The 27,676-nt window shown below is 38.6% G+C and overlaps 3 protein-coding genes across 7 annotated transcripts; 1 reads left to right on the forward strand and 2 right to left on the reverse strand.

The window, feature by feature from the left end:
• Positions 1-9,811: 9,811 nt before the first annotated feature.
• Positions 9,812-14,858, forward strand: LOC117629371 (syntaxin-22-like). Of its 2 annotated transcripts, XM_034361928.1 has the most exons (7): positions 9,812-10,238; positions 10,885-10,978; positions 11,601-11,740; positions 11,937-12,011; positions 13,430-13,587; positions 13,673-13,773; positions 14,440-14,858. In XM_034361928.1, exons 1-7 carry the CDS (start codon positions 10,048-10,050, stop codon positions 14,503-14,505), a joined length of 825 nt encoding a protein of 274 aa, XP_034217819.1. In that variant the 5' UTR covers positions 9,812-10,047; the 3' UTR covers positions 14,506-14,858. The 2 variants fall into 2 exon arrangements, with proteins under 2 accessions (XP_034217819.1, XP_034217820.1); XM_034361929.1 differs by lacking the exon at positions 11,937-12,011 and having other exon boundaries at positions 14,440-14,788.
• A 250-nt stretch (positions 14,859-15,108) lies between these two features.
• On the reverse strand, positions 15,109-19,769 carry LOC117629370 (probable serine/threonine-protein kinase PBL7). The gene is made up of 6 exons (XM_034361927.1): positions 18,288-19,769; positions 17,680-17,975; positions 16,688-17,070; positions 16,147-16,279; positions 15,707-15,796; positions 15,109-15,597 (listed from the first exon to the last, which is right to left on the reverse strand). The coding sequence occupies exons 1-6, from the start codon at positions 18,760-18,762 to the stop codon at positions 15,436-15,438; spliced, it is 1,539 nt and encodes a 512-aa protein (XP_034217818.1). The 5' UTR covers positions 18,763-19,769; the 3' UTR covers positions 15,109-15,435.
• A 144-nt stretch (positions 19,770-19,913) lies between these two features.
• LOC117629372 lies at positions 19,914-26,744 on the reverse strand. 4 transcript variants are annotated; one of them, XM_034361932.1, is made up of 5 exons: positions 26,490-26,744; positions 24,437-24,514; positions 23,733-23,832; positions 22,171-23,324; positions 19,914-20,233 (listed from the first exon to the last, which is right to left on the reverse strand). In XM_034361932.1, exons 4-5 carry the CDS (start codon positions 22,610-22,612, stop codon positions 19,980-19,982), a joined length of 696 nt encoding a protein of 231 aa, XP_034217823.1. In that variant the 5' UTR covers positions 22,613-23,324; positions 23,733-23,832; positions 24,437-24,514; positions 26,490-26,744; the 3' UTR covers positions 19,914-19,979. The 4 variants fall into 4 exon arrangements, with proteins under 4 accessions (XP_034217823.1, XP_034217822.1, XP_034217821.1 ...); XM_034361931.1 differs by lacking the exon at positions 26,490-26,744 and adding an exon at positions 25,901-26,469; XM_034361930.1 differs by lacking the exon at positions 26,490-26,744 and having other exon boundaries at positions 24,437-25,028.
• Between the last annotated feature and the right edge of the window lie 932 nt (positions 26,745-27,676).

The raw sequence follows: 27,676 nt of genomic DNA on the forward strand, positions 1-27,676 counted from the left end.
GATCCACCCTCAAATTTTTAGTATTAATAATATGAAAGGAACTTTAATTGAGATTTGAATCAACCCAACAATTCTAGGCTCTCAAAGTTTGCACCTCTCAATTGAGAGAGAGAGAGAGAGAGAGAGAGAGAGAGAGAGAGAGAGAGAGAGAGAGAGAGAGAGAGAGAGCAGTAGCTGTTTGTGCAAATAATCTCTTAGGAGAATATTCACTTCTAGATCATTCGCCCTTTGAACTTTTTTCTCTCTCATCCTCGATTCTTGTAAAAAAGACCGGAGTAAATAGACCACACCCTAGTGGTGTTGGCCAAAGATCCTTCGGTGTCTAAGTTAGTTCAATTAAATCTAAGAGAAACAATAGCTAAAAAAGGGTACGGAAATTTATTTATGGTGAAAAACGGGCTGTCGGAGCCGTGTGTGGTGGCACTTAGCTGTGTATGAAAATATAGAGAGATGAGAGCGATGAGGCCGGTGGCAATGGTGTTGCAATCGGCTAGGGAGAGAGAGGGAGGGAGATTTCAAGTATTTTTGCAAGGTTTCGGAGCTAGGTTTAGAGTTACCTTGATTGTTGAGTGAAGCCATTTATTTATAGGGCTCTAGGTATCTAGGGTTTTGCAAAGAATAAACTCTTATTAGGAAGGAGTTTATTCTTTCCCCAAATTGTAATGATTGAGTCCATTAGGATTTGATTGGGATCAAATCTCCTAATTTGATGGTGATATCTCAAAATAAGGATAATATCTTAATTAGTGATATTATCTATTTAAATAAAGATAATATCCCTATTTTTGGTGTTAATTATCTTGCCAAATAAATGACTTAATTAATTGAGCTAGAGGATATTCTTTTTATCCACGTGGCGTCTCATGATTGGAAATTGAAATATTTGCTTTCACAAATGCCCCCCAAGGTTTTGGACTAAGTCTATTTGGTTGAGGAGTTGTCTCACCAACTCGTTTTGGTAATTCATTCTTTAGGTCAGCTGGTTGACTTTAAGACAGGTCTACTTGACTTCATGGACCGTGAGGAGAGAATTATGTGGGGCCCAGTTGCACACGGGTTAGGGTTTTGTTAAAGGTGTGCGCTGGAGCATACATCAACCGCAGCGGCAAAGGAGGGAATGATTGATCATGATTGATGTTGTTTCAAGATCAAGCCGTAACTTATGATAGTGGCGAGGTTGCTGAGGTGGGAGGATCCACCTTGTGAGGCGGCGACGCCGTGATAGTGGCTAGATTCCGCCGCAAAGCCTTGTGGCTACAAGAAGGTTCCCGCTACGGAGCCGTAAGGTGGGACGATGCTAGCTGCAAGGCTTTAATGGAGATTGTCGCTGGTTTCAAGGGGTTGCAAAGTGGTTGACATGACCCACCCTGAATTTCTTGAAACCTGAGACAAATCCTGTAGAAATTTTGACATTAGCCGGGCCCACATACTAAAGATCGAGACTTTCTACCAAAATTTTGGCAGAGTCTCCCCTGTAATTTGAACAATCGCAAAAATTTCAACCTGCATAAAACGCATTTAATATCCCAACAGGCAGCACGCACAATATAATTTCATGCAATTTACAAACTCGGCCTTTGGCCCTCACATAAACCGAAGCGAAACCAAACTACCAAGAAAGCCTTTAAGCCAAATATTGCCTTAAGCAAGTCAAATAATAAACTCAAATATGAATTATGAATACCAAATGCAACTCACATCATCTAACTTTCCCAATTCCAACATACGAGGTTTTAACCTCCTAAAACAATCACATCTCGTTCTCACCCGAATTTCAAGACCAACGACAAGGTCCGCACCAAACTCAATAAAAGTTTAACTCGCGGCTGCACCTAGGCACTACCCTAGGCTGCCTACGTACCCTTACTGAGTGATCAAGTCACAAGTAGTTCTTTCCACTAAATCCCGATTTCAACCACATACAATACCTTTATTCATTTTCCTGTTATTCACATACTTTCCCCATACGCCGGAAAATTTAACGCCACGTATGGGGCCTGTCTCACACGTCAGAAGAATCCCACTACACATGTGAGACCTAACAATCACATAATCTCCCTATACGCTGGAACATCTAAAGTCACGTATGAGGTCTGTCTCAACGCCAGAAAATCCTATGCCACGTGAGAGCTAACGATCATATAATCTCCCCATACTCCGGAACATCCAAAGCCACGTATGAGGTCTGTCAACAAGCCGAAAAATCCTACACCATGTGCAACCTAACCATTACAATATCTCCCCATACGCCGGAACATCCAACGCCACATATGGGGTCTGTCCTCAAGCCGGAAAATCCTACGCCACGTGGGATCTAACAATCACATAATCTCCCCATAAGCCGGAACATCCAAAGTCACGTATGGGGTCTGTCAACACGCCGGAAAATCCTAAGCCACGTGTGACCTAGCCATCACAATATCTCCCCATACGCCTGAACATCCAACGCCACATATGGGGTCTGTCCTCACGCCGAAAAATCCTACGCCACGTGGGACCTAATAATCACATAATCTCCCCATATGCCGGAACATCCAAAGCCACATATTGGGTCTGTGTCAACGCCGAAAAATCCTATGCCATGTGAGACCTCACAATCACAGGATGATACTTACAGTGAAATCAAACATCTTTCTATCTTTATAATATATATATAAATTTCCAAAATAGCATAAACCTCAACCACAATATAGCATCTGATAATCCCCTAATTTAAAACAATAAATTAATATCCTAATCCCACATAATCAACATAACCTAATAACGCTCATGAACAGTCACTATGGTCATTATAATCTTCCTAGGAAGGTAAAACTCCCTCGGAAGACTCAAGGTCAACCAATGGTCAAACTACCCAAACTTAGTTAAACTGGCCCACGGGACCCACGACCTCCGTTTTACTATCTGAAAGTTCCTATGGTTTTCATAAGGTTTAGGATACACGTCCTGCAAGTTTGGTCCGGATCGGGCGGTCGGATTGCTCACGATCGTACGATCGAACGGTTATTGTGAACCTAGCCCTAGGGTTGGCATTTCCAGAATATCCGGGACTCCGTTTTACGATCCGTCAAATCCCACACGATCCTAAGAATGTCTAGATTAAATATTATAAATTTAAGACTATCCAACAGTTCAAATCTATCAAACTTGGATAACGCATAATATGCGATATCCGTTCGAGACTCAAATGATATCCATATTGAAATTCGCGCACACCTTCGCGCTCGAGATGACATGGGGATCACAACGGGACACAATGCCCCTACAGTGCCCAAGCGCCAACGGTACGTGGGTGTTCAAAGCGATTACGCATCACCAGAATATCACAAAATCATTGCTTAAGGTTCCTACCTTAGGTTTAACACCTTATTTGGAGTCACTTTTGTTCTTGGACCCACCCCAAAAAGTGACCAGAAGTGGCCGGAATTGCTATCCCAAAAATGGCCGAAATCCAATTCGAAAATCAAGCTACCAACACTCAAAATCAATGAAATCCTACCCAACCATCAGCTAGAGCATGCAAAATAGGTGGAATTCCATACCTTAATCGCCAAAAAAGGCAGCCAAAGGAAAAAGATTGGAGCCGGGGAAGTTCTGAACAAAACCGGTCTAAAAAATCCAATTTTTCGGCGACTGATGTCAGGGAAGGGCCTGGTCGTGACACAAGAGCTGCGCAGTTTCTTTTGGCACTGGTTCTGTTCGCAGCCGTGGCCCGTGGCCGGAGTTTCGAAGAGAGAGAGAGAGCTACCGTGGGGAGAGAGAGAGAGAGAGAGAGAGAGAGAGAGAGAGAGAGAGATCAAATTTTATCAAACCCTTTTCGCAATATTTACGATTGTGCCACTAAGGGTATTTTGATCGTATCTTTTTCGTTACAACATCGATTTGGACCCACTACGTGTCTACGAACTCATCTCGCCGTACTCTACGCAACGATATAGTCGGAATTCTCAAATTCCTTTTCAATAAAAAAGTCAACTTTAAACCTAATAAAATATTATAAGGGCAAAAGTTCTTTTCTCTAAATAAATTAATATTTACCAATTTATTTAGGACTGGGTCGTTATAGCGGCGGTGGTGGTAGCAAGTCCAAGATGCTGCACGACGATTTCGGTTGCAGGACCACGAGTCGAATGTTTGGTTCAAGCTATCGTTCCTTGTGGCTGTAGCGCGGCTCCAACCATGGAGCCATGTGGCGACGCGACAACATGGATTTGTTGGGGGTTCACGACTGTGACGTCTGGAAGTGGTGGTGCCTCCACTTCGATCGTGGGATGCGTGGCTTTGGGCCATTGCGGATTGAGCCATTGTGGCAGTCTTGCTTCTCGTGCGTTTGCTTATGGCCATGGTAGTTATGAAGGCTTCGATTGAACGAAAAGGGAAGGAAATAAATTTCTTTGATTCAAGAGCACGCGGTGAGTATAACCCGTGCTCTCAATGAAAGCACCAAATATTTGTGAAAATAATCTCTCGGAAGAATATTCACTTCTTGATCCTTCGCCATTTGAACTTATTTCTCTCTCTTCATTGATTCATGTAAAAAAGATAGGAATAAATAGACCACACCCGAGGGTGTTGACAAAAGTGACAGGACCCGATCCAAATTTCGCTTTGGAATTCGAGTCAGACTCTGTGCGTGTCCGACACTTGGTGAATGTCGGGCACAAAAGACCTATTTGCCCTTCTAGTTACAAACTTAATTTCAATTTAGCCTTGACTCCTACCGAAAATTCGGCAAAGTCTCCTCTGTAATTTGTTCAATCCTAAATTTACACCTGTCAAAATGAGCATAAATATTTACACCACCAACTGCCAGTATACTTAAAAATACAATTCACAGTCCAGTTCTCAATTTAGGGCAAATATCAGAGCAATTACTAAAAATTACAGATAAATCAATCCCTTTACAAACAAAGCGCCTATAATGAGGGAAAGGCGCGGACGACGGAAAAATGGCCTGGTGGTGGATTTTCTGTGCACGTCTACAGCCTGGGGGCGCAAAACATTTGAAAATGTGAGTGGACAAAAATAAAGTTCAAAAAAACAGTATAAGAACATAATAAACCCACTGTAAAAACAGTTATGCAAAAGTTAGATTTTTCCTGTTCATTATATTCATACTGAAATCAAAGTATTCACATAATTATATACGCAAATGCATGTTCAATATCAATAAAACTCGCATAAAAGTACTGAAATCAATTTACAACTACCACCTAGGTGTACCCCTTTTACTCCTTCAATTCCTGATATCCGTCAATTCCCCTGGCAGGTCTCGGTGACACAATGTCAACCTGAGCCGCAAACTGGCAGGATTCAGGGGACCGTAGTCAGCCTGATTCGCAATCCTGGCTCTCACGGTCCGGGCATCCCCGAAACTCGTGAGGCAAATGTCAAGTGCATTGACAAAACTGAAGGTAAACTGCATGTCTGTAGACATCGTCATATCTGAAGACAACAGATACTGAAAGCAAACTGTTTCTGTACTGGGTACCCACGGTGGTTTAAGAAAATATAAAACTTCTGAGAAAATATAATATATAAATATAATAATATTTCTGAAAGATCTGATGAATAACTAAATCTTTATTCAATCTAGAACTCTGCTGCCATTCTATCTGATATAAAGCTCAAACTCTACTTTCTATAACTCTTTAGCAATGTACTGGACAATATATAAATAAAGATATTTAAATTTAACAAAATATGCTAGGAACAATCATAATCAATAAACTTTATTCAAGATCAAATAATGGATTTTATTTGCATAAAATCATTTATAAAAGAAAAGTCCACTCACTCCTGGTCCGAGCTAACTAGACCTTCTGAAGGTCCCTCATGCGGGTCTGCCTGATCCCGGGTGCTTGGTTAAATCACCATGAATATTTAATTAATAAAACTGCTCGGTATAAGTATTTAAGTAAAACCCTGACCCCCGGCTCCTAGAAGTGTGTGCACTAACTTTAAAATCATTTTTCTGCCCACTTAGGCATTTCAGATATTTAGAACTGCCTGAAAAGACCCGAGACTTCACTAAGCGATAAACTTTCATATTGGTCAATACAGACCTCGTGGGGTCCACGACCTCCAATTACCAACCTGAGAGTTCCTATAGGTTCCTCATATTTAAATAATCATGTTCTGCAAGTCTGGTCTGAAACAGACGATCGGATTGGCCACGATTGTGTAATCGTATAATTCCTAAACCCTAGCCCCAGAGTTCGCGATTTCGGAGTATCCGGGACTCCGATTCACAATCCGTCAAATGCTACACGATTATGAAATTATCTAGAACAACATATCTGAAATTGAGTACGATCCAACAGCTCAACAGTATTGAACTCAGGAATCGCACAATATGGAAAATCCGTTTGAGGCTCAAACGGTATCCAAATTGAGATCCGCGAAATCCTACACGTTCGTGACAACCTAAGGATCGCAACAGGACACAGTACCATTGCACTACCCTCACCCACGCGCCGCCGAACGCTCCGGCAACGATGGGTGTCCAAAGCGATTACACATCGCCGGAAAAACTCAAAACCACGGCTCCAAACTCCTACCCTAGGTATAACACCATATTTGGAACCACTTCTGTTCTTGGACCTACCCCAAAAACTGACCGGAAGTGGCCGATTACGGAGGCCGAAAATCGGCCAAAAATTCAAGCTCGAAAACCCAATAGCTACACTGAGAACTGATCAATTCCTACCCAACATGCAGCTAGAACAGCTCGAGAGGTTCAAAATCCATACATGGGTAGATGGAAATGGCAGCCGGAGGAGGGAGATCGGCGGCTGTGAAGATTGGGAGACATCTGCCGCTTCTTCTTCAATTTCCGGCGGAACCGCGGTTGCTGGAGGCGGGAGGTGGCTGGAGCGGGAAGAGGACGTCGTCCCGGTCAGTTTGGTACTGGCCCCGTCCACAACTGTGGCCGGTGCCCGGAGTTGCGAAGGAGAGAAGGGGACGGAGGCCGGAGAGATGTCGCGGGAGGGAGGGAGAGAGAGAGAGAGAGAGAAGGCTGGTTTTTATAAAATCCCACTTCGAAACGGTCTATGAACTCATTTCATCGTGCTCTACGCAACGGTGTTTGTAGAATTGTCAAATTCCTTTCCGGTCAAAAAGTCAACTTTTCCTTAATAAAATATTCCATGGGCAAAATTGTCTTTTCTCAAAATAATTTATTCATTAATTAGGAATTTTGGGTTTGGGTCATTACAAAAAGGCTCTCCGATGCCTAAGTTTGTTCGATTGAATCTAGGAAAAACAATAGCTTAAAAAGCGTATGGAGATTTATTTATGGTGAGAACCAGGCTGCCGGAGCTATGTGTGGTGGAACTTAGCCGTGTATGAAAATATGTAGAGAGGAGAGCGATGAGGGTGACAACAATAGTGATGCCATCAGCTAGGGAGGGAGAGGGAGAGAGATTTCAGGTATTTTTGTAGGGTTTTGGAGCTAGGTTTGGTTACCTTGAGTGTTCATGTATTTATAGGGATCTAGGCATCTAGGAAGGAGTTTATTCTTTTCTCAAATTGCAGAGATTGAGTCTATTAAGGATTTGATTGGGATCAAGTTTTCTAATTTGATGGTGATATCTCCAAATAAGGATAATATCTTAATTAGTGATATTATCTTTTTAAATAAAGATAATATCTATTTTTGGTGTCAATTATCTTGCCAAATAAATGACTTAATTAATTGACCTAAAGGATATTCTTCTTATGCATGTGGCGTCTCATGATTGGAGATTGGTGGGGAGGGGATCAGATAAAAGAGAGAGAAAGAATCTTCCTTTTTTTGGGTTTAGTATTTTATATTGTTAATTAATTAATTAATAATATTATTTACTCGGTGGATGGAAAGATAATGGGTATTTTAGGAATAATAGTGGGTGGAAAGATAAGATTGTGTTTTTTTTCAAATTTATATGGTGGGTGGAAAAATAGAACAGTGGGTGGAAATAGCAGCACTCTTTATTTTGGTTTGATTTCCGTTTTTTCCGATTTAGTTCAACTCAGTTTTCCGCTTTCCCATTTGGATGCCCACCATCAAAATAGGGCTCGTCAATGGGCCGGGCTGGGCTAGCCCGGTCTAAATTTAATGGGCTTGGGCCGGGCCAGGCTTTAAAGAGGAGAGAGAAAATATCAGGCTGGGCCGAGTCGAATTTTTTTAGAAAATTCGAAGCCCAAGCCTAACCCATGAGTCGAGCTTGAGAAAGCCCATCGGGCCGGGTTGGGCTAAACCCAACGAGCCGGGCCTAAACAGGCCCTACTTCATTAAAACAAAATAAATCATAAACTTAATCATAAGGGCATTTTATACAAATTTGAGATTAAACTCACTTAATTCCAATATTTTCACATCAAACCAAATTCATAAAACACCTAATAAAGTCATACAACTTATAAGATTTTCCACAAAAATAATAAAATAAAGTATTATTTATGAGGTTATTACATAATTAGATCGTAATACGTTTTAAGAAATAATTTTAAAAAATAATAAGTATCAAAAAAATATTTTTATAAAGGATGGTATGAATAAATATGCAAATATTTGGTGATGTGTTCAAGAAAAGCATGATTATATTTGGTGGTACGATTATGTTTCGCGATATGATTATATTTGGTGATGTGATATGTTGATCATCTTATATATATAATTGTTGAATTAATAATTGACACAATTAATGTGCTAATCATCCAATTATAAACTAGGAATAAGTAAATAAAAGTAAATGAAATGAAACAAATTATATATGTGATTTAAGTGATATAATCGTAAACCTAAACTCTTATTTATACATAATTATATATGTATGCGGGCCTAACGGGCCGGGTTTTTGTGGGCGAGCTGGGCCGGGCTTTTTTTCGATGGGCCGGGCGGGCCCCCATCGGCCCATGAGCCTGCGGGCAAAATGATGAGGCCTACATCAAAGTACCCTTTTCATGAAAAAATTTCCCACCTCGGTTGCACACAAGATTGACTTTACATTCTTGGAAAGCTTGACATTGTAGAAATTACACATGAACTTATACCTTAATTTCAATTTGTCACCTTAAAGAAAATTTTAAGAGAAATGTCATCTTAATTTTTCAAAATTCATGATTTGTCATCTATCTTTAACACCATCCAATTTTTCATCCATTTTTAAAGGTATTTTAGTCTTTCCATTTTCAAAGAAAAAAAAGAGAGAAAAAAGATACCCTAAATACGTCGCACATTATCCCCCCTCCCCTTCTTCTTTCTCTTTCTCTTTGAGCATGTATAAATTTTAAAAAAGAAAAAAGAAGAAGAAGAAGGTGGACTCGGTTTGGGTGGAGTGAGAGAATTTGTTTGTGGAGGGTAGGTATTCTATGATAAAGAGAGAAGACAGAAGGGGAAGGGAGAAAGGGGAATAGATTTCAAGGTGGCACGGTTGGTTGAAGCCATCGGTAGCACGGTTGGTTGGAGCCATCAGTGGCACATCGGGGATGAGGAGGTGATAATTTTTTTTTTTTAAATTTAATTGTTTAAAAGATATACAATTTTAGTTATAATGATTTTTTCATTTTTTAATTTTTTAAAAAATGAAAAGATTAAAATACTCTTAAAATATATAGAAAATTAGAAGGCGTTAACTCAGATAACAAATCCTGAATTTTGAAAAATTAAGATAACATGTCTTTTAAATTTTTCTTAAATATTACAAATTAAAATTGAAATTGAGGTATAACTTCATTTTCTAGAAAATTTCATTTGTGGGTCACATCAACGTGCCGGCAGCGCCTTCCGTCCGCAAATAGCTTCCACCAGAAAAAACAACCTCACCGCATCAATAATACAATACGAGACGTACACATACCTCCTCTTTCTCTCTTTCTCTCCCTCCTTTCCCTTCCTCTCCGTCTCTATCTCTTTCTTCCCAATCATCGCCTCCTGCTTGTCTCCCCGTTCTTCCCGCAATTCTTAATTCGTATCCAAACACCAGCTTCTCTTTCCATTTTTTTCGAAATTCTCGTCGGGATTTTCTCGGGAAAGTAAGGGTTAGGGTTTGGGAGGGAAGCGAGATGAGCTTTCGGGATCTGGAAGCAGGAAGGGGCTTGGGTTTTTCAAGGCGTGACATCGTCAATGGCAAGCAGGACCCAACCCAAGCCGTGGCCTCAGGCATTTTCCAGATCAACACCGCCGTATCCACCTTTCAGAGGCTCGTCAACACCATCGGTACCCCCAAGGACACGCCCGAGCTCCGCGAAAAGCTGTGAGCTCTTTACTTTCTTATCAATTTTGTGTGAATTGTTTGGTTTTGCATTTAGGGTTGACTTATAGAGAATTTTGTTTGGTGAAGGCTGAATTGGTTTTCTGTCATGGTTAGTATCATGACTGCCTGAATTTTAATTGTTCGGATGAGGCGCTTCGCGTTAGCCTTTTGTGCTGTATAATTTGATGGATTAGGATTATCTGTTTGGCTAGCGTTTTGGAGGTGCATGCAATATCATTTCAAGATTTGAAATTTTTTAAGAAAAATGGCTTAAGGGCAATGCCCAGATTAGTTCATTCGAGTTCTGAAGTGTCTTTTCTGGTTATTCAACATGCTTCTTTTCTTCACTCCAGCTGGATAATGTGTACGAAATTTGATTCTATTCGTCCTTTATGTGATTGCATTAGAAGTTATGGAGACCTGTAATTTCTAATTTTCTAATAATTTTAAGCTTGTTCTGCCCATTTTCCTGTTGCATAGATGGAATGACTGTTGGTGTTCTCTCTCTCTCTCTCTCTCTCTCTCTCTCCCGCCTCCCTTCCCTTCCTCACTTACTTCCATTATTGTGAATGATTTCCACAAGATACGGCATGCATGATAAATTCCATTTTCTAGTGCTCCCATATTCACTTCTCATGATTTGCAGGCACAAGACAAGACTACATATTGGTCAATTGGTGAAGGATACTTCAGAAAAACTTAAACAAGTTAGTGAAAGAGATCATCATACTGAAGTCAATGTAAGTTTCTCTCTCTCTCTCTCTCTCTCTCTCTCTCTCTCTCTCTCTCTCTCTCTCTCTCTTCCCCTCCTTTTTCCATCCCTTCCTCTCTCACACACACACACACAACCAAAAGTAGAGATACATGCCTTTCTCTTTGCACCTACCTTCAGATGTATCCATTATTACCTTGATTGAGAACTTCCAGTGCTCAATGATACAATAGCTACAATTTGGTTAGAAAAGAAATATCCTCTTTTGAAGCCTAAGTCTAAGCCGCATTGTCCCAAATCTAGCAATAAGACCTTTTTGGTCTAAAATGAAATATATTGTGGCTCAAGAATCAGAAATAAAAAGAAACAATAAAAATAAATCAGAGTCAAAGATCATGTCAAGTTTTGTTCGAGTATTTATTTGGGTGAAGCGCTATGATGAGTATATATTTGGGTCCACTTTAGGGAATTTCTGATTGGCCAAATAGGTACATTTGATTGGTTGAAATGGTGCATTCTTGCTTTCTATTGTGGGTTGGCCTTTGAAAAACTCGAACTTTATTATTTGCTTGTTAAACTTAATTCCATGATTTTTTTTCCTTCTGCTTTGCGGGGTGTGATGATCTTGAATGTCTTCAACTTAATTGCAGGCGAGCAAGAAGATTACAGATGCTAAGCTTGCAAAAGATTTTCAAGCAGTGCTGAGAGAATTTCAGAAGGCTCAACGGCTTGCAGCTGAGAGAGAAACAGCATATGCTCCTTTTGTTCCCCAAGCAGTTCTTCCGTCCAGGTAACTTTTTGTCAGAGGGTAAATCCAATCTATTATTTATGTGCACTATTTTGTGAGTCTGGTAGGTGAAATACTTCAAGTTGGTCTATTTTATGTGATATCTTCCAGAAGATCTTTTCGTAATGTTAGTTGCATTACATCTAGTGTTGTCAGACCCTCAATTTTTAGTTGTATGATTGAATACTGTTTCATGCAGCTACACTGCTAGTGAGATAGATATAAGCTCAGATAAGAGTCCCGAACAGCGTGCCCTCCTTGTGGAATCTAGAAGGTGAGTTTTACTTGATTTTGCAGAGGACTTCTAACTGATACAGCAATGTGAAATGTGTGTATGCGTGTTTGCTACTGCTATGATCATTTGGAAGTGGTAACTTGAATTGCAGCAGTTGGTTTTGCAAGAGCAATAGTATATCTCTTGTGGTTTATATATGTATGTGCATATATATTTCTCCAAAAATTTCTATCCGGTAGAAAAGATTTTCTTTAATTCTCAGATGCATTGTTTCAGTCGTTTTTCCTCCATCTGATCTGCTAGTAAATTAACTTACTCCACCGTCATGAGGACATTGTATCAGGGCATAGGAAGCATAAATCTGATGCACTTTTTATAACTTTTTGCTTTTTGTTTCAACCAATCCGTTGACAGTTGTTTAAGGAATTCAAATCTTGAACATTTTTCTAATGTATAACTTTTTTGTACTCCTGTGCTTTAACAAAGATCAGTGTGCGCAGAAGCTGTATGTTATATAAAACAAGCAGTTAGAAAAATGAAAAAGGTAGATGAAAAACCATGGCCATCTCTTGACAAAAATCCGGATGTCCGGACAAGAGTAGATTTGTGTATATCTCATAAAAAAATCAGAACAGTGTTTTTACATGTATTACTGTTTAAAAGGTCTTTAATGAATTGAATTCTCCATTGTTGATGAAGTGTGAAATGTAAATGAACTATTCTCCAAGTCCAGTTTTGGGTTTATGGTGGAGTAAGAGGGCCTTTGGAGGGAAAGTGGTCCAGTAGAAGTATGGTTGTGGAGAAGACAGGCTTAGAAATAGAATTAATATGAAATCATGGTCAAGGGATGTGGAAGACTGTTATGGGTGGGGTCTAGAAGATGTCTTTTGTAGTTTTTGAGTCTCCATTACTTATTTAGTATTCTAGTAATTTTCTACTATTTAATGAGTCTTTCAGTATAGTTTTGGGTGTTTAATTTTAAGCCTGTAAATAACTTGATCTCTTGTAAAATAAATAAGATTTTGGATTGAATGAAAAGTAAGTATTGTTGCAAGGCTAGGGCCTTGATATTTCATCCTCCACTTCTTTGTTTTTCTCTAAATTGCAGCAATCTTCAATCTTTTTTCTTCTGTTTCTCTAAACCTATTTAAATTACTAAGATGTGTGCCATCTAAAGCTCACTACAATCATAACGCAACACACACCTTGTGTTGTCCTACATCGACATGGTAATGGCTTATTTCTCACCTAGAAAACAATTCTCTTATGCACAGAATTTTTTGGAAGCATCAACCGTCTTTGGCTCCATTTCCAATCGCGAGAGTTGAAGCTCTATCTATCTTATGCTAGCTGTTTCCCAAATTTTGATTGTTCTTTCATTTATCTACTTAAGTTTAAAATTCTTATCAATGTTGGATTTGCCGTATATCCTTAGCTCTAAATGGGTTGTGCTGCAGACAGGAGGTCGTGCTATTGGACAATGAGATTTCCTTCAATGAGGCTATCATTGAGGAAAGAGAACAAGGAATACAAGAAATCCAGCAGCAAATTGGTGAAGTGAATGAGATTTTTAAAGATCTTGCTATATTGGTTCATGAGCAAGGAACCATGATTGGTAACTTATCCTTGTCTTTACTCTCTTGAAGGCACTATTATTTATCTGGCTCATTTTTTCTTATGTGATCATATCTACTTTGCAGATGATATAGGCTCCAATATTGAGGGTGCCCACGCTGCTACTGGCCAGGCAAAGTCCCAACTTGTTAAGGCCTCAAAGACCCAAAGATCAAATTCATCTCTGGTAATTTATGACACTTTCTAATGGCATTTTACAAATATATGTATGTATGTGTTCTGAAATGTTCTCTTGCGAGCCTGTCTGGCAACACAAAATGCTTATGTTTTTTTTTTGGGGATAAATGAACTAGTAAATTATACAGAAAAGAGGCCACAGCCATTTACAAACAAAGCCTAAGCACGAAAGTGGTAGGCGAAGAACACAAACTGTGAGGGACAACCCTGAAACCCAGAACACAAACCAACAAACCCCACAACGAGGCAAACAAGAAGGAACCAGGGGACCAGGGTTAGCTTGGAATACCCCAGTTCTCAGCAACCTGTAAATTAACCCAAGTAGGCCTAAACTTTTAGGAATATAATCTACACCTAATGGTAATACATCTAAAAATTACAGCAGTAGAACTCCTTTTGTTGTTTATGTTGCTAAATCTGATTTGAGCCACTACTTAAGTTTATTCTGGCATAATATGTGGTCCATTCCTGTTTTCAGACCCATGATATACTTCAGTAGGCGTACTCATGTATTTTAAAATACATGAAGTAAGCACTGAATCCCACTTAAGAGGAATATTAATGATCTGTATTATCTCCATCTCTCAATTTATTTAAGGCATATCTGAATACTCTTTAACATTGTCAATCTTATTGATCTCTTCGTATTTTGCAGACTTGCTTGCTCTTGGTAATATTTGGAATCGTGCTTCTCATTGTGATAGTAGTACTTGCCGCTTAATCGTTGGAAAAAGTCAAGATGTGCTCTCAGGAACCCGTATGATAATTTCTCTAATGGGTTGTCTCTTGGGATATAATGCCTAACTCGAGTTTTCGCTGTATTATAAGTTGGTATATAGTGGGTGGGTAGCCTTAACAATATATCTGGTTGTTTTGGTTGGTTTTGGTTATGTGGGATGTGTTTTTTTTTCTTCTTCTTATTCTGTAAGTTGGTGTTTGGGGCTTCTGATGGTGTTCTTTATCTAATGATATAAATATTGATAAATTTCATAATTCTTTGGGTTGGTGTGCATCTGCCAGATTTTATTTTGTCACTCGATTAGAAAATTGTGAATTGGAGTTCACTTTATGGTCCTTTTCTTTGCCGCTTCTCTAGTTTAATTTGGTTATTTACAGTATTGTTGGAGTTTAGAATGTATTCATTTTGATTAACTGATTGGGGTTAGGATATCAGGCCAAAACATGATAAAGTCTCGACCACAGCAGGCATGGTTCTTGCTAAGAAGCAAACTTGGTAATTAATTATATAGGAGAAAATGGCATTACAAAAATCTGAAAATTGAAGGTGATTTCAAAATTATAATTGACATTTACTCATAAAAATTTCTAATGTTCCTTGCAGAATCTCCTTTGCAAGATCATGATACTAGGAATTTGACTCATTTATCTACAAATTAATATGATGGCGGATTTATTGGAAATTTGAGGTCTCAACTCAGAAGAAGAAAGAGGCTTAATTAATATTTTGCTTAATGTGCTTCACATCCATCCAGAGTACTTTGTATGCGTTTGCATCAAATATTATTGATGGAACTGAAACTTGTAACTCACTCATCCATGGCACTTCAATACGTCTAGTGTTTAAAATAAGATATACCACTAGACGAATAACTAGTTGGTCTAAATGTTCCGACTTCCGTATAGCCCGTAGCTAATACCTCGGACTTGCTATTTGATTCTGAAATCTAGAGGTGCTAGAGGAACCAACATAACAAGAGTTCTTAACCAGAGGAATTAGAGACGGTACAACATCTGCCATTAGAGGCCGGTATTCAGCTTCTGGCTGCACGCACATTGCTGCAATAGCAGCTATCTGTGAAACAATATAGTGGCAAGAAAAATCTGAGTTGGTTGAAATTTTAGCACCAATAATTTACAGTTGTTGAAGGTTTGATTATAGGAAGCTAGCTAGCTAAGCTGACCTGAATTAGATCCCTGTTTGAGTATTGCCCTCTTAGAGATGGGTCAACCATTTCCAATATTTTTTCTCTGGTAGTTAACCTTGGAAGAGCCTGACGAGTCATAGAACAAAAATGAGCAACTTCTTTAGTTTACACCTTAGATACATGCATGCATAAATTGTAGGCATACATACCTACATAAACTTAACATTGAGTCTCTGCATAGCAATTTAATGGTTAGACGTGTTGCACATCACCTACCCTAATTTTAGCGAAAGTGTAACCATTAAGATTAGACTAGTTGATGTCGCAACAAGTCTAACCATTAGGTTGTTGTAATATTTTAGGTTAAACGGAATGCATGTAAATACAGAGACTCGGAATCCAATATTATATACTGTTAAGTATAAATTTGCAGGGTTCACTTTTAGTAGCATTGTATGCCATGATGATTGACTAACCCATGAGATAAGGACATGCTCTCCAGGAGGCCTCTTGGTATCAACAGGCACACGCCCGGTTAACAGCTCTAAAAGAACAGCACCATAGCTGTACACATCTGATTTTGTAGTAAGCTGTCCTGTGGAGGCATACCTATGTATCACCAAAAAGTCCAAAACTCAAAAATCACAGTGAAGAGAAAAGTATTATTTATATACACAAGAATCTTGTTGTAATTCCCTATTTAAATTGAAATCAAAGGGTGCGTTTGTAATTTTCATGAATAGACTTGTTTTATATGCAGTTTGTATACGGACCATGCAAAAAGGCATCAAAGCAAGAAAATGTCACAATCAGCCTTTGGTCCAAAATGGTGTTTAGGTTTTTAGTAGTTCTTTTGCTTTACCCATGAAGGAGATAAAAAATGACAGCTAGCATAATAGTGATCCTAGCATATAAGCCCATGTGTATGCTTCTATTGCATGCCTCTAAATTTGTTGGTATCTTAATGATCATTCTTGAGAGAAGGAGTTCCATTACAGATGATGTAGTAGCACTCACTCTGGTGCCAAATATCCTGTGGTCCCCAGAACCCGTGTCGAAATCTGACCGTTGATCTTCTCAGAACCCGTCTTGGCCAATCCGAAATCCGACACCTTGGCACGAAAGTTTTGATCAAGTAGAATGCTGGTGCACTTGAAGTCACGGTGTATGACAGGTGGGATGCCATGCTCATGGAGGAACTCAAGGGCCTTGGCACAATCAAGGGCTATCCTCAATCGGGTCCCCCAATCCAACGGCTTATGGTTGTTTGTGGAATGGAGATGGTGTTGTAGGGTACCATTGGGCATGTATTCAAATACTAGGAGCCTATGATGTTGGTCAGCACAATAGCCAAGTAGCTCCACCAAGTATGGAGAATGCAATCGGCTTAGTAGATCCACCTACAGTAGGGGAAGAAAAGAAGGCATTTGTTTATTTTCATATTTTGTCTCACACCCATGTGAAAATTTTAATAAAATATACTACAAACACGCATTCTTCTTTAAAATAGAAAAATAATCCTTTTGTCAAAACATTTGAATGCAAGCTTAATGTGTGTTGGAGAAAGAGGTCCTCAAGGTTTTCATTCTTTTAGTGTGGTTAGGTAAAATACTAAGGTCATAGCATCTTTGAAAGGAGTAGTAAAACTCTCCTATCTCCGTCTCATACACCAGTTGTGTCTTTTTTACACATCGTCACACACGGATTGTTTTTTTCACACATCAAGTCCCTTTGTGTGTGTGTGTGAGAGAGAGAGAGAGAGAATAATATTGCAAGCGAAAAATCTAGCAATGCCCTAGTTAATTTTGCTCAAATGGTTTGCGTGGACAGTACAAATGCTTACACCTAAAAATGACAAAAAGGGCATTCATTTTAAAGCCAATGTACTTGAAACAGAAGAGACAGTACAGCAACAAAATTAATTAAAGAGAAAAAGGAGGGATGGATATTGGATAGAAAGCAAGTAGGAACAAAAGCTAATAATAATAATAATAAATGAAGTCACTCACCTCAAGCCTGAAAGCACGCTCTCCTTGCCTTCCTTCTCTATGCAGCATCTTAATTGCAGCCACAGTCCCATCTCTGAGGATCCCCCTATACACAACCCCAAACACACCCTGCCCTATCACATTTACTTCACTAAACTTCTCAGTGGCCACCTCAAGTTCCTTGTATGAAAACACTTGGACTGCTCCTCCTCCTCCTCTTCTGTATCTGCTTGGTGCAGTGAGTATTTCTGCTGGTGTCTTAAGCAGTGACCTTCCAGAATCCCCTCCTTGGAGGTTTAGGCACCCACCCTTCACATCTGCCACATTTTCACATGCCAATATCAGAATTTCTGGAGGAACAGAAAAAACTCGTGTCCAACCAAATTCCATAATGGGCTTGTTAAAAACCATATTTTTTCTTTTAATTAAAAAAAATGCATTCTGCCAACGCGGTCTAGCCTAGTTGAAGAGGATTTTGACTTGCAGATCAGTAGTCTTGAACCTTCATGGCACCTTGATAGTGTGTGTGAGAAACTTCCCCTCCTCCTTTTAGTCTAGACTATCACTTGTAATAAATAAATAATCAAAGCATTATGAGCAGAAGAACCATTCATTTTTCTGTGTATTACCTGGGCTGGAATTGAAGGTGGGCATTGAGGTTTGAGCAATGAACCTGCTGCTTGTGTTGCTGCTGATGATGCTATTCTCTCTGTAAGTTTTGCCACTGTAACTTTTGAAGGACTTGAGCCGTCGAAGGATTAAAATGATCAAGAATATAACAAGAAGCATAACTGAGCTGATGGACAAGATAATGAGAGTATATTTTGAAGGAAAATTTCCATGGTTATGGTGATGGTGGTGGTGGTTATAGGGTTGAGAATGTGAAAGGTGGTATTTATGATGAGTGTGGTGTTTTTCAGCAGTGGTGTTAACTTCCATGAGCACAAAGACCGAAAGAGCAATGCAAAACAGAAGAAATGAGAGAGAGAGAGAGAGAGAGAGAGAGAGAGAGAGAGAGAGAGAGAGAGAGAGAGAGGTGAGTTTGGAAATGGTGAGGTGTAAATTTGTATAGGGAGTTGAATTTCCCTCTAGCTTGGATTTCATCTCTCCTTTCTCTAAACTTGGTCTTTTCTTCACATGATTCTTCACATGAGTCGTCTCTTCTTTTGTATTTTCTAGAGAATTGTTCTGTCTTTTTATATCAGAAAGTCTTGGAAGCTTTTGCACGATATCACATCCATTCTCCGTTCAAATAATTATTTCCCAATTATAAACAAAGATTTGTGTTACAGACAACTGCTCACGCGTGATGATTGTAAGTCGTTAATGCATTGTAAGACACTATCATCAATGGTCCACCGATCATCAACGGTCCACCAGTGCGTGGGCGAGTAGTAGCATTTTTCATAAGCAATCTACAGATTTCGAAACCTTCTGATTATCTCTATCCTCAAATGACTTGAAGACAGTGTGTGGATAATGATTTTATTCACCAGTTGAAGTGGACGTCGCAAATGTGCCAACTGTAATTGCCACCAGCATAATAAACAATAAAACCGCAGCTTCAAACCAGAGAATAAGGAGAAAGATAGTAATGCCTAAATATTTGCATGCCAATCCACCGTCCCAGTGTCACTCATTGTCCCAGTCAATAAAAATAACAATCAGTAATAAGTAACATAATCCTTCATTAATCATATCATGAAAAAAGAAATTAATAACATATAGTGAACCTTCTCTTTTTCGTATTGGGTAAAGGGGATGATGAAACCTAGAACCCTCAGATGAATGGGGAGATACTTTTAACCACTTGAGCAACAAGCCCTTTGCATGGAAACTTTTTTTTTTTGTTCGTACATGGAACCTTTTCTACCCTTCTTAAAATTGAGAGTGACATTGAATTAGGCCTGACCCCCTAAACAGTAGAGCATCACTATCTCCATGGGTTGGAACTTGTCCCTGGTGTAAGAGGGAGAAATCAGCTGCAACATGACATGGGTATGCAATAAAGTTTGGTAGGGCCAACCCCAAACTGAACATGATGCATCCCAACTCATTTATGTTAAATACTCTTCCAATTACCCAAAGGAAATCATGTCTTCCTAATCTGGTATCAGTGGGATTTGAGATCCTAGACAAACTAATTCATTTGCTTCAACCCTCTGCAACCAGGCCAATCTCCCATTTCTGATAAGTGAACATGCTCTTAATAGATATGCATATGCTTGTCCCCTAGGTTAAATCATGCATCTACATTGCATGCAAAAGAGTAGAGCTAGCATTGATACAATCGATTCAAGTAATAATTCTTTACACTTCCATCAATCATCTGAAAAACCAAGAAACCTATTGATAAGCTTGGCAACTGGTGTGCCATCACCTGGATATGGAATGAGGTAATCCAAATTCATATTTGCTATAGTTCGACAAAGTGTCTGTGGGCGAGCATAGTATAAATGCTTCCTCTCTGCTAGTTCTTCTGCCAACTCACTTTGATGGCTGTCCATCAGATCTTCATTCACCACCAAAATTAAGGGCTTACCAAGCCGCAATGTCTCAAACATGCTCCGTGACCCTGCGCCACAGCAAAACATTCATGAAAACATTTATGCCAATCAAATATCAAGCATCAACATATGTACAAAGAAATTACTCATAATCAGCAAACTTTTCTCTTCCTTTGTACTTCTATTTTTACAAAACTTTCCTAAAGAAAATTCAATAAAATTGATGAATTTAAAAGACTCAAGGGAAACGATACACCTTTCCTGCAGAAGTAAAGGATAGATGGAAGTAATGCATTGTAGCTAATAAGTTCTCATAAGGAATAGCCTTTCACAATTGCTTCCTTGCAATATTTACAATTCTAACAATTATCCCAGCAAAATATGTATAGATGGAGCTTCAATTGAGAGATCGCTCAAATAAACTTATATGAGGGACACTCTTGTAGGACCCACCTTGCATTGTATGTCAATGATCCGACCATCTAATTTTCAAGTCTTAATTCATAGATTATCTCAGGAATTTTTTTTTTTTTTTTTTTTCACCAAAATCAGAAAATTCATGACCATTTGATCAGAATGCCGTCATTTAAATTTTCTTTTAAAAAAAAATTTTCTTCTATTTGTTTCATGAACTACATGACTTAATGGTTTACGATTTGCATGATTTTTTTCAAGCTTATCTTTGAATGAAAACTTGAAACATAGACGTTTGGATGATGGAACTATAATGTGAAGTGGGCTCCAAAAGAACTCTATGTATACACACATTGATATATACATCAGTAATGTAGAGAATGACACTCTCTCATGCACCAACATGCTCTAAGAAAAAAGAAGAGTTATGCTCCATTTTCATTCCATACAAGGACGTCTACATAACTGAACAGCCCTCATGCACAAAAATCCTCTAAGAGTTATGTCAAACAACAAAAATACATAAAATGTAATAAAATTTGTAATAAAATTGTGGTATTGTCGGCCTTCCTCATAACAACACATCATGTACCCTTATATTAGAATGGTTTCTAAAATGTAATTGTTCAGATGACTGGTAATACTAGTCATGTATCTGAACCGATTGATTCTAAAAATTGAACTCATCCAATTATGTTTTAATTGTATGTGCACATGGAAGAATGGCAGTTGTATAAGACAAAACAGTAACAGTAATTCAAGTATACCTAAATGGTAATCAAATGTCAAAACATAAGAAGACGCTATGATGTAGTAGTACAGCCTGTAAGTGTTAGATTAAGCACTTAAACAATAGAACAGAGAAGAATATAAGAGACCGAGGAGAAGAAATATAGATCGATAAGACGAGATAAAGGGCAGAAACAGTAGAACAAAGAAGAATATCAGAGATTGAGGAGAAGAAATACAGATTGAAGGGATCAGAGAATTCTAGGAAAAGGTTTGCTCAACATTCAAATCTAAATTTTAAAGAACTACATGGGGTTATTTATAGCAAACTAAAACCTAGACATAATAGGATAAAAATCCCTTGCTTAAACAGAAATCCTAACCCAAATAAAAAAGGAAACTTAAAACTAGAAATTTGGAAATATAGAAAAGTTGAAATCCTACTAGAATTTAGAAAACTAGAGGATCTAGGAAACTAACAAATACATTAGGAAACTAATAAATTTAGGTCCAACGCGTCCTACATCATTCTCCGCTGGCAAAAAGAACTCGATTCCGACAAGTAAACAACCACAAAATATAAATTAATAACGATGACGCCGACTGAAAGTATGAATAATAGGGGACGAGGGTCAGCAATCATCGATGTTTGGATCATAGACACCTTCGAGAGGCTCCACAATCTCACAAAGCTCACTATCGGGAGTGTTGATAGTTAAAGTTCCTTGCGGACAACGAGAGGCAATATGTCCTTTGGCATGACAATGGAAACATTCAATAAGAGCATTAGTAGAAACAGCCGGACCTTTGTTAGGTGGTGGTGCAGTAGGGTTAGATGGTCTTGAAAACCCCGTATGCATACCTGTAGTGGGAAGAGTTTGGTTGGCGGTTGCAGGCTGGCCAGAATACCCCGAATGTTGAGGCTGCAAATATGCTTCAGCTTCCAATGCATGGCAATCTGCATCTTCCAAACAATGAGGATCAAACCGACAGACTTCATGTTTAATATCGTCATGAAGACCATGGATAAAGCGCGACACAGTGATTCCTGGTTCTTCATGAATCCCTGCACGTTTTTTCTGTTTAATAAAACGAGCATGGAATTCAGTAACGGTCAAATTTCCTTGGGAAATGGTCCATAATTGATCAAACAATTGCTCTAGATAAAAGGTGGGAACATATTGTTCGCGAAGCTTGAATTTCATCTCGTTCCATAGAGTCACAGGCAGCCTTCCAAATTGATAGAGTTGCTCCTCCATGGAATTCCAATATAATCTAGCGGCTCCCCGTAGCGTCATGAGCATCCGTCAAGTTGAACCAGTCGAAATAATCTTCCATGGCTTGAACCCAATCAAGAACATCAAAAGTAGAAGCGGTAGGCCTGATGTGGCGGATGACATTGTTGTCAAAATGGTGAGGGAGATGAGTGTACTGATCATGTGGAACGGGTGGCGGGGTAGGAGCCTGAGTAGTTGCTGGAGGAGGGCCCGCTGTGTGCTGGCTACAATGGGGCGGCGACATAAACCCAAAAGAAAAGAGGGGCTCCAATTGAGCCTTGGGCGTGCCGAGCTAGAGACCGGTTGAGGTATGCTGCATGCCGTATGGCACGGCCTTGAGTTTTTGATCCACCGGTGGATTGGGCAGAATGCCACCTTTTGGCAGCGGTGTAGACGAACTCGAGAGCGCTGCTGAGGTAGAAGAAGGCTCCACCGCTCCAGCCCGAAAGTGATTGATAAGCATCTGAACAGAGTCTTGGAGTTTGTTGATGGCAAGGTCTGTCGTTGCAAGATGTTTTTGAACCTGTACCAACTCTTCTTTTTGTTCAGCGCTGAGCTTGGAGAGTTGGGTTTCAATGCAGGTGATATCGTCAGAAACTTTGTCTTGGAACTCATGACGTTGTTCCACGAGGCTGGCCATGGTTTGGGGTGCCATGTCAAAGAGTAGACACAAGCGAAATTGAGGCCTGGCTTTGGATACCAATTGATGTAGTACAACCCATAGGTGTTAGATTAAGCCCTTAAACAATAGAATAGGGAAGAATATACGAGACCGAGGAGAAGAAATATAGATCGATAAGACGAGATAAAGGGCAGAAACAGTAGAACAAAGAAGAATATCGGAGATTGAGGAGAAGAAATATAAATCGAAGGGATCAGAGAGTTCTAGGAAAAGGTTTACTCAACATTCAAATCTGCATTTTAAAGAACTACATGGGGGTATTTATAGCAAACTAAAACCTAGACATAATAGGATAAAAATCCCTTGCTTAAACAGAAATCCTAACCCAAATAAAAAAGGAAACTAAAACTAGAAATCTGGAAATCTGGAAAAGTTAAAATCCTACTAGAATTTAGAAAACCAGAGAATCTAGGAAACTAATAAATTTAGGTCCTACGCGTCCTGCATCACACTATTTAATTATACCTGCATGACTGATCACAAGAGATGCTGCTCGCAGATGGTATGCAATGCTGGATGAAAAAGTGAATTAGTCTAAAGAAAGGGACCCATATCCTCCTTCAGGCTGCATTATAAAAAATGGTGGGGGGAAGGGAAAGAAAATACAAATAAGTACAAATCAATTTCAAACCCTTTAAAAAAAAAGTGTATGTATGTATTTGTGTGTGTGTGTGTATATATTATAAGAAGAATGAATAGTAGATATAGACATTTCACTTAACACTGTTCATTACTACTCCATTGGGCTGCTACATCAACTGCATTTCCCTCATGCGACCAGCCAAATTCCAATCTAGGAGACTCTGGCCAGGCTTAATGAGCCAGGCTTAATGAGTCTAAGTAAAGAATACAACTAATCCCCGTAAGTTTTAATAATCTTTCAAGAATGATTACCTTTTTTCTGGATGAGCTCTGATATTCATTGGAGTGCAGAAAAACTACTTTCTTTCTCTTTCACTACAGGAATTAAAAATCACCACTACAGTTCCTATGCTTTTGTCAAGCTGGAGAACCTTTAATTCGAATATAAATAGCAAACTGGATAATGCATTCTTTAAACATACATGTTTCCCCCCTTACAATTGGTTATGTTACAATTGAAAGTGAAGAACAAAAACTAATCACATGACTCATGCAGAAATAAATAGGACTTAAAAATTAAAAATTACCTTGACTTTACAGTACTCTCCCATCTTCAATCATCAATTTTTCCACAAGTAGTTTCAACAAAAGCTGTCTTATTAACCCTATAGCATTCACAAGAGACAAGTTAAATAAAAATAAAAAATTAGAATACACACAAGTGAGAACTAGGAATTAGGAAAATAAGGAAAAAAAATTGCTAAGTACAAGATATGCAAATATACTTGAAGACAACAAGACAAAGAATGAGCAGAAAAATCAATGATAAACTAAAACTCATACCAGTCAAACACCAACAAAAATGTCACTGCAGAAACTAATTAGACGAATTAACTTCAGCGATAATTAAATTGCAATCTATTTTATGGACTGGTTATCTATTGTAGTCCACATTTTTCTTTTGTTCTGAAATTATCCCATTGACCATTGTCCAACTAGACATTTACTTTTCCGGACCATTTGTTTTTATGTTTTGAGTTGCCATTTAAATTTCAAAAAGATGGAGCTTCTGTGCTATTATTAGCCTGCACAAACATATACACAATATCAAACACATGTAAAGAAACATTAATGAATACATTTAATACCTTAATACAGGCAAAGAAGATAAACAAACACATATATATGGGCACAACACTATTCAAGAGGCACGGTACCATTGTCAAGGCACAAACAAAGCAAAGTATATCTATGGGCACAACACCATAGTACATCATATAGGAATGGAACAACTGCATACACAAAAAAGAAAGAAGATATACACATCCACAGTACTGGAACAAGAAATGTATAGTGCATAAAAAAATTGAGGGAAAATATAGGCACAAATAAGTTTTAAGTTTTAACAGAGGGAAAAAGACTGAGCTCATTAGAGCATAATCTTGGAGGAAAGGAAAACATTAACCCTATAAAATAAATAAAATAAAAAAGTGATACTGTGGTGACTCAATCTGCCTTCTGCAGAGGTCGAAAATGTGCAGGCAAACAATTCAGATTTTCCTCCTACACAGGTATATTTGCCACCAGCAATGGTATATTGGCCTCTGCACATGTATATTTACACAGGCAAAAAAATTCTAATATGCCTCTTGCCACACAAGTTACTCATTTGGACCTACAAAAAAGGGATAATGTGTTAGAATCAATCTACCTCCTACACAGGTGGAAAGCTGGAGTAAGATTTAAACTGATGAACCCACTATCGACTACATAGTGGGCAGACTATCAGTGACCTCCAATACACAGGCACCACACTTATCAAGCAGTTCAACTTTAAGCGCAATTCAAGTTAGGCAAATGAATCTTCCAGAACATCAAAACAAAATCAAATTTATAATGTATTCAGCCCTAAGAGAATCACACAATCAACCACAATTGCATTGCCAAATATTACGGATCAAAATAAAAAGTTGCACCAGAAAAACTAAACAAAAGCATGTAAGTGTTATTAAACCAAAAAAAAAGAAAAAAAGAAACAACAAAAAAGTTACCTTTGGGTTGATCTGTGGTGGCGGAGGTGGGTATCGTCTACCGTGGCAGGTGATGGTTGGAGAGGAAAGAGACTGAGAGAGTGAGAGGTCTGAACAGAATGTTGATGGGTCTGTGCCAATTGGTTGTGGGTCTGGTTGTGTGTAGAATGAGGAGCGTGAAATCTCAGAAATTTGAGTTGTTCTATTGGGGAAGAGCTGGGAAAGGTCAGTTGGCTTGGAGGGTGCGATCAAAATTTGGTTCTTGATGGTGGGAATTGTACGAGGAGTGAAAGGTATGAAGAAAGTTCGGCTCTTAACGGTGCGAATGGTATGAAGAGTGAAATAGTGACTCAGTAATTCTGGAGAAGGAGAACCAGAGAGTAATGAGAACGGTGCGAGAAAGAATGCGGTAATATTTTAAAATAGAAACTTGTGTCTGTGTAGGAAGATTTATGTGATCAGGAAAGAAGTCCTAATTACAATAGGACTATCCAAAAAGGAAAGTAAATACAACCTTGATTAAAAATGGGAATTAAAATTTCCTGATCGGAGAGGGAAAAGACCCCTATATAAACTCCACAGCTCAATATTAATCCCACAACATGCAAACCTTTTCTTTTGAGATTCTTGAAACTTCATTCTCTCTTTCTTAGTTTTCGTTGCTAGATTAAGCCTTGTGCGTTGCCTTTTCTGCAATCTCTCACCCATGGATAAAACATGATCATCCCTTCATTCTCCCACTAACAGAAGTCTCATCACTATTCCTAGTATTGATGGAGGTGGAATAAGAGGGATTAAACCTTTTATTTTAAGCATGTAAGGCTCGTAGATTATTTTCATGTAGTTGCAGGGACGAGCACATGTGGCCTTGTGGCGACCATGCTTACTACCCCAAATGAAAATAATCGTCCCTTATATACTACTAAAGATATCATCCTTTTTTATCTCAAACACTACCCTAAAATCTTCCCCCAATCTAGGTGTAGTTAATTGTTGATAGAGAGATCACATTGTTCTACTGTGTACCTTTCGTATGCATACGATATTACTTGTACAATAGCTCTCTCATCGTTAACATCATACATTATTTCAAACTTTTAGGAGGACCCAAATATGATGAGATGTATTTACATAAATTGTTGAAGGAAAAACTAGGAGACAAACATTTGCACAACACATTGACTAACGTTGTAATCCCAACTTTTGATATAAAGCGGCAACATGCAGTTATTTTCTTCAGCTATCAGGTTTGTTTATTAATTGTCTCTTATTTTGAACACATATATGTATATAATTTAATCCTTTGTTTTGCTCTTTATGTGAATAAATAAATAATTTTTGATTTTGTATATATATGTTGGTCATGATTTTAGTTGAAAAAAATACCCCAACCTAGATGCTTTGCTCTCGGATATATGCATTGGAACTTCAGCAACCCCGTACTACTTTCCAGCCTATCAATTTAATTTCACATCTTCAATCTTATTGATGGCACCATCAGTTGAAGTTATGGAATTAAATTGATAGGCTGGAAGGTAGTATGGGGCTGCTGAAGTTCCAATGCATATATCCTAGAGCAAAGCATCTAGGTTGGGGTATTTTTTTCAACTAAAATCATGACCAACATATATATACAAAATCAAGAATTATTTATTTATTCACATAAAGAGCAAAACAAATGATTAAATTATATACATATATGTGTTTGAATTAAGAGACAATTAATAAACAAACCTGATAGCTGGAGAAAATAACTGCATATTGCCGCTTTATATCAAAAGTTGGGATTACAACGTT

Source organism: Prunus dulcis, chromosome 5 (assembly GCF_902201215.1).
Source record: "Prunus dulcis chromosome 5, ALMONDv2, whole genome shotgun sequence".
Taxonomy (NCBI): domain Eukaryota; kingdom Viridiplantae; phylum Streptophyta; class Magnoliopsida; order Rosales; family Rosaceae; genus Prunus; species Prunus dulcis.

What these genes read in the sequence shown, in the direction of transcription:
- LOC117629370 (XM_034361927.1), bottom strand. Translation starts at nt 18,762, where the DNA reads ATGAAATCCAAGCTAGAGGGAAATTCAACTCCCTATACAAATTTACAC. An exon ending in ACAGGATATTTGGCACCAGA is followed by an intron (nt 16,280 to 16,687) that starts GTGAGTGCTACT and finishes GGTGATACATAG; the next exon opens with GTATGCCTCCACAGGACAGC. An exon ending in AGCATGTCCTTATCTCATGG is followed by an intron (nt 15,797 to 16,146) that starts GTTAGTCAATCA and finishes ATGACTCGTCAG; the next exon opens with GCTCTTCCAAGGTTAACTAC.
- LOC117629371 (XM_034361928.1), top strand. Translation starts at nt 10,048, where the DNA reads ATGAGCTTTCGGGATCTGGAAGCAGGAAGGGGCTTGGGTTTTTCAAGG. An exon ending in CCCGAGCTCCGCGAAAAGCT is followed by an intron (nt 10,239 to 10,884) that starts GTGAGCTCTTTA and finishes CATGATTTGCAG; the next exon opens with GCACAAGACAAGACTACATA. An exon ending in TGAGCAAGGAACCATGATTG is followed by an intron (nt 13,588 to 13,672) that starts GTAACTTATCCT and finishes TCTACTTTGCAG; the next exon opens with ATGATATAGGCTCCAATATT.
- LOC117629372 (XM_034361932.1), bottom strand. Translation starts at nt 22,612, where the DNA reads ATGCTCATGACGCTACGGGGAGCCGCTAGATTATATTGGAATTCCATG. An exon ending in CCAAACTCTTCCCACTACAG is followed by an intron (nt 20,234 to 22,170) that starts GTATGCATACGG and finishes GCTGTGGCGCAG; the next exon opens with GGTCACGGAGCATGTTTGAG.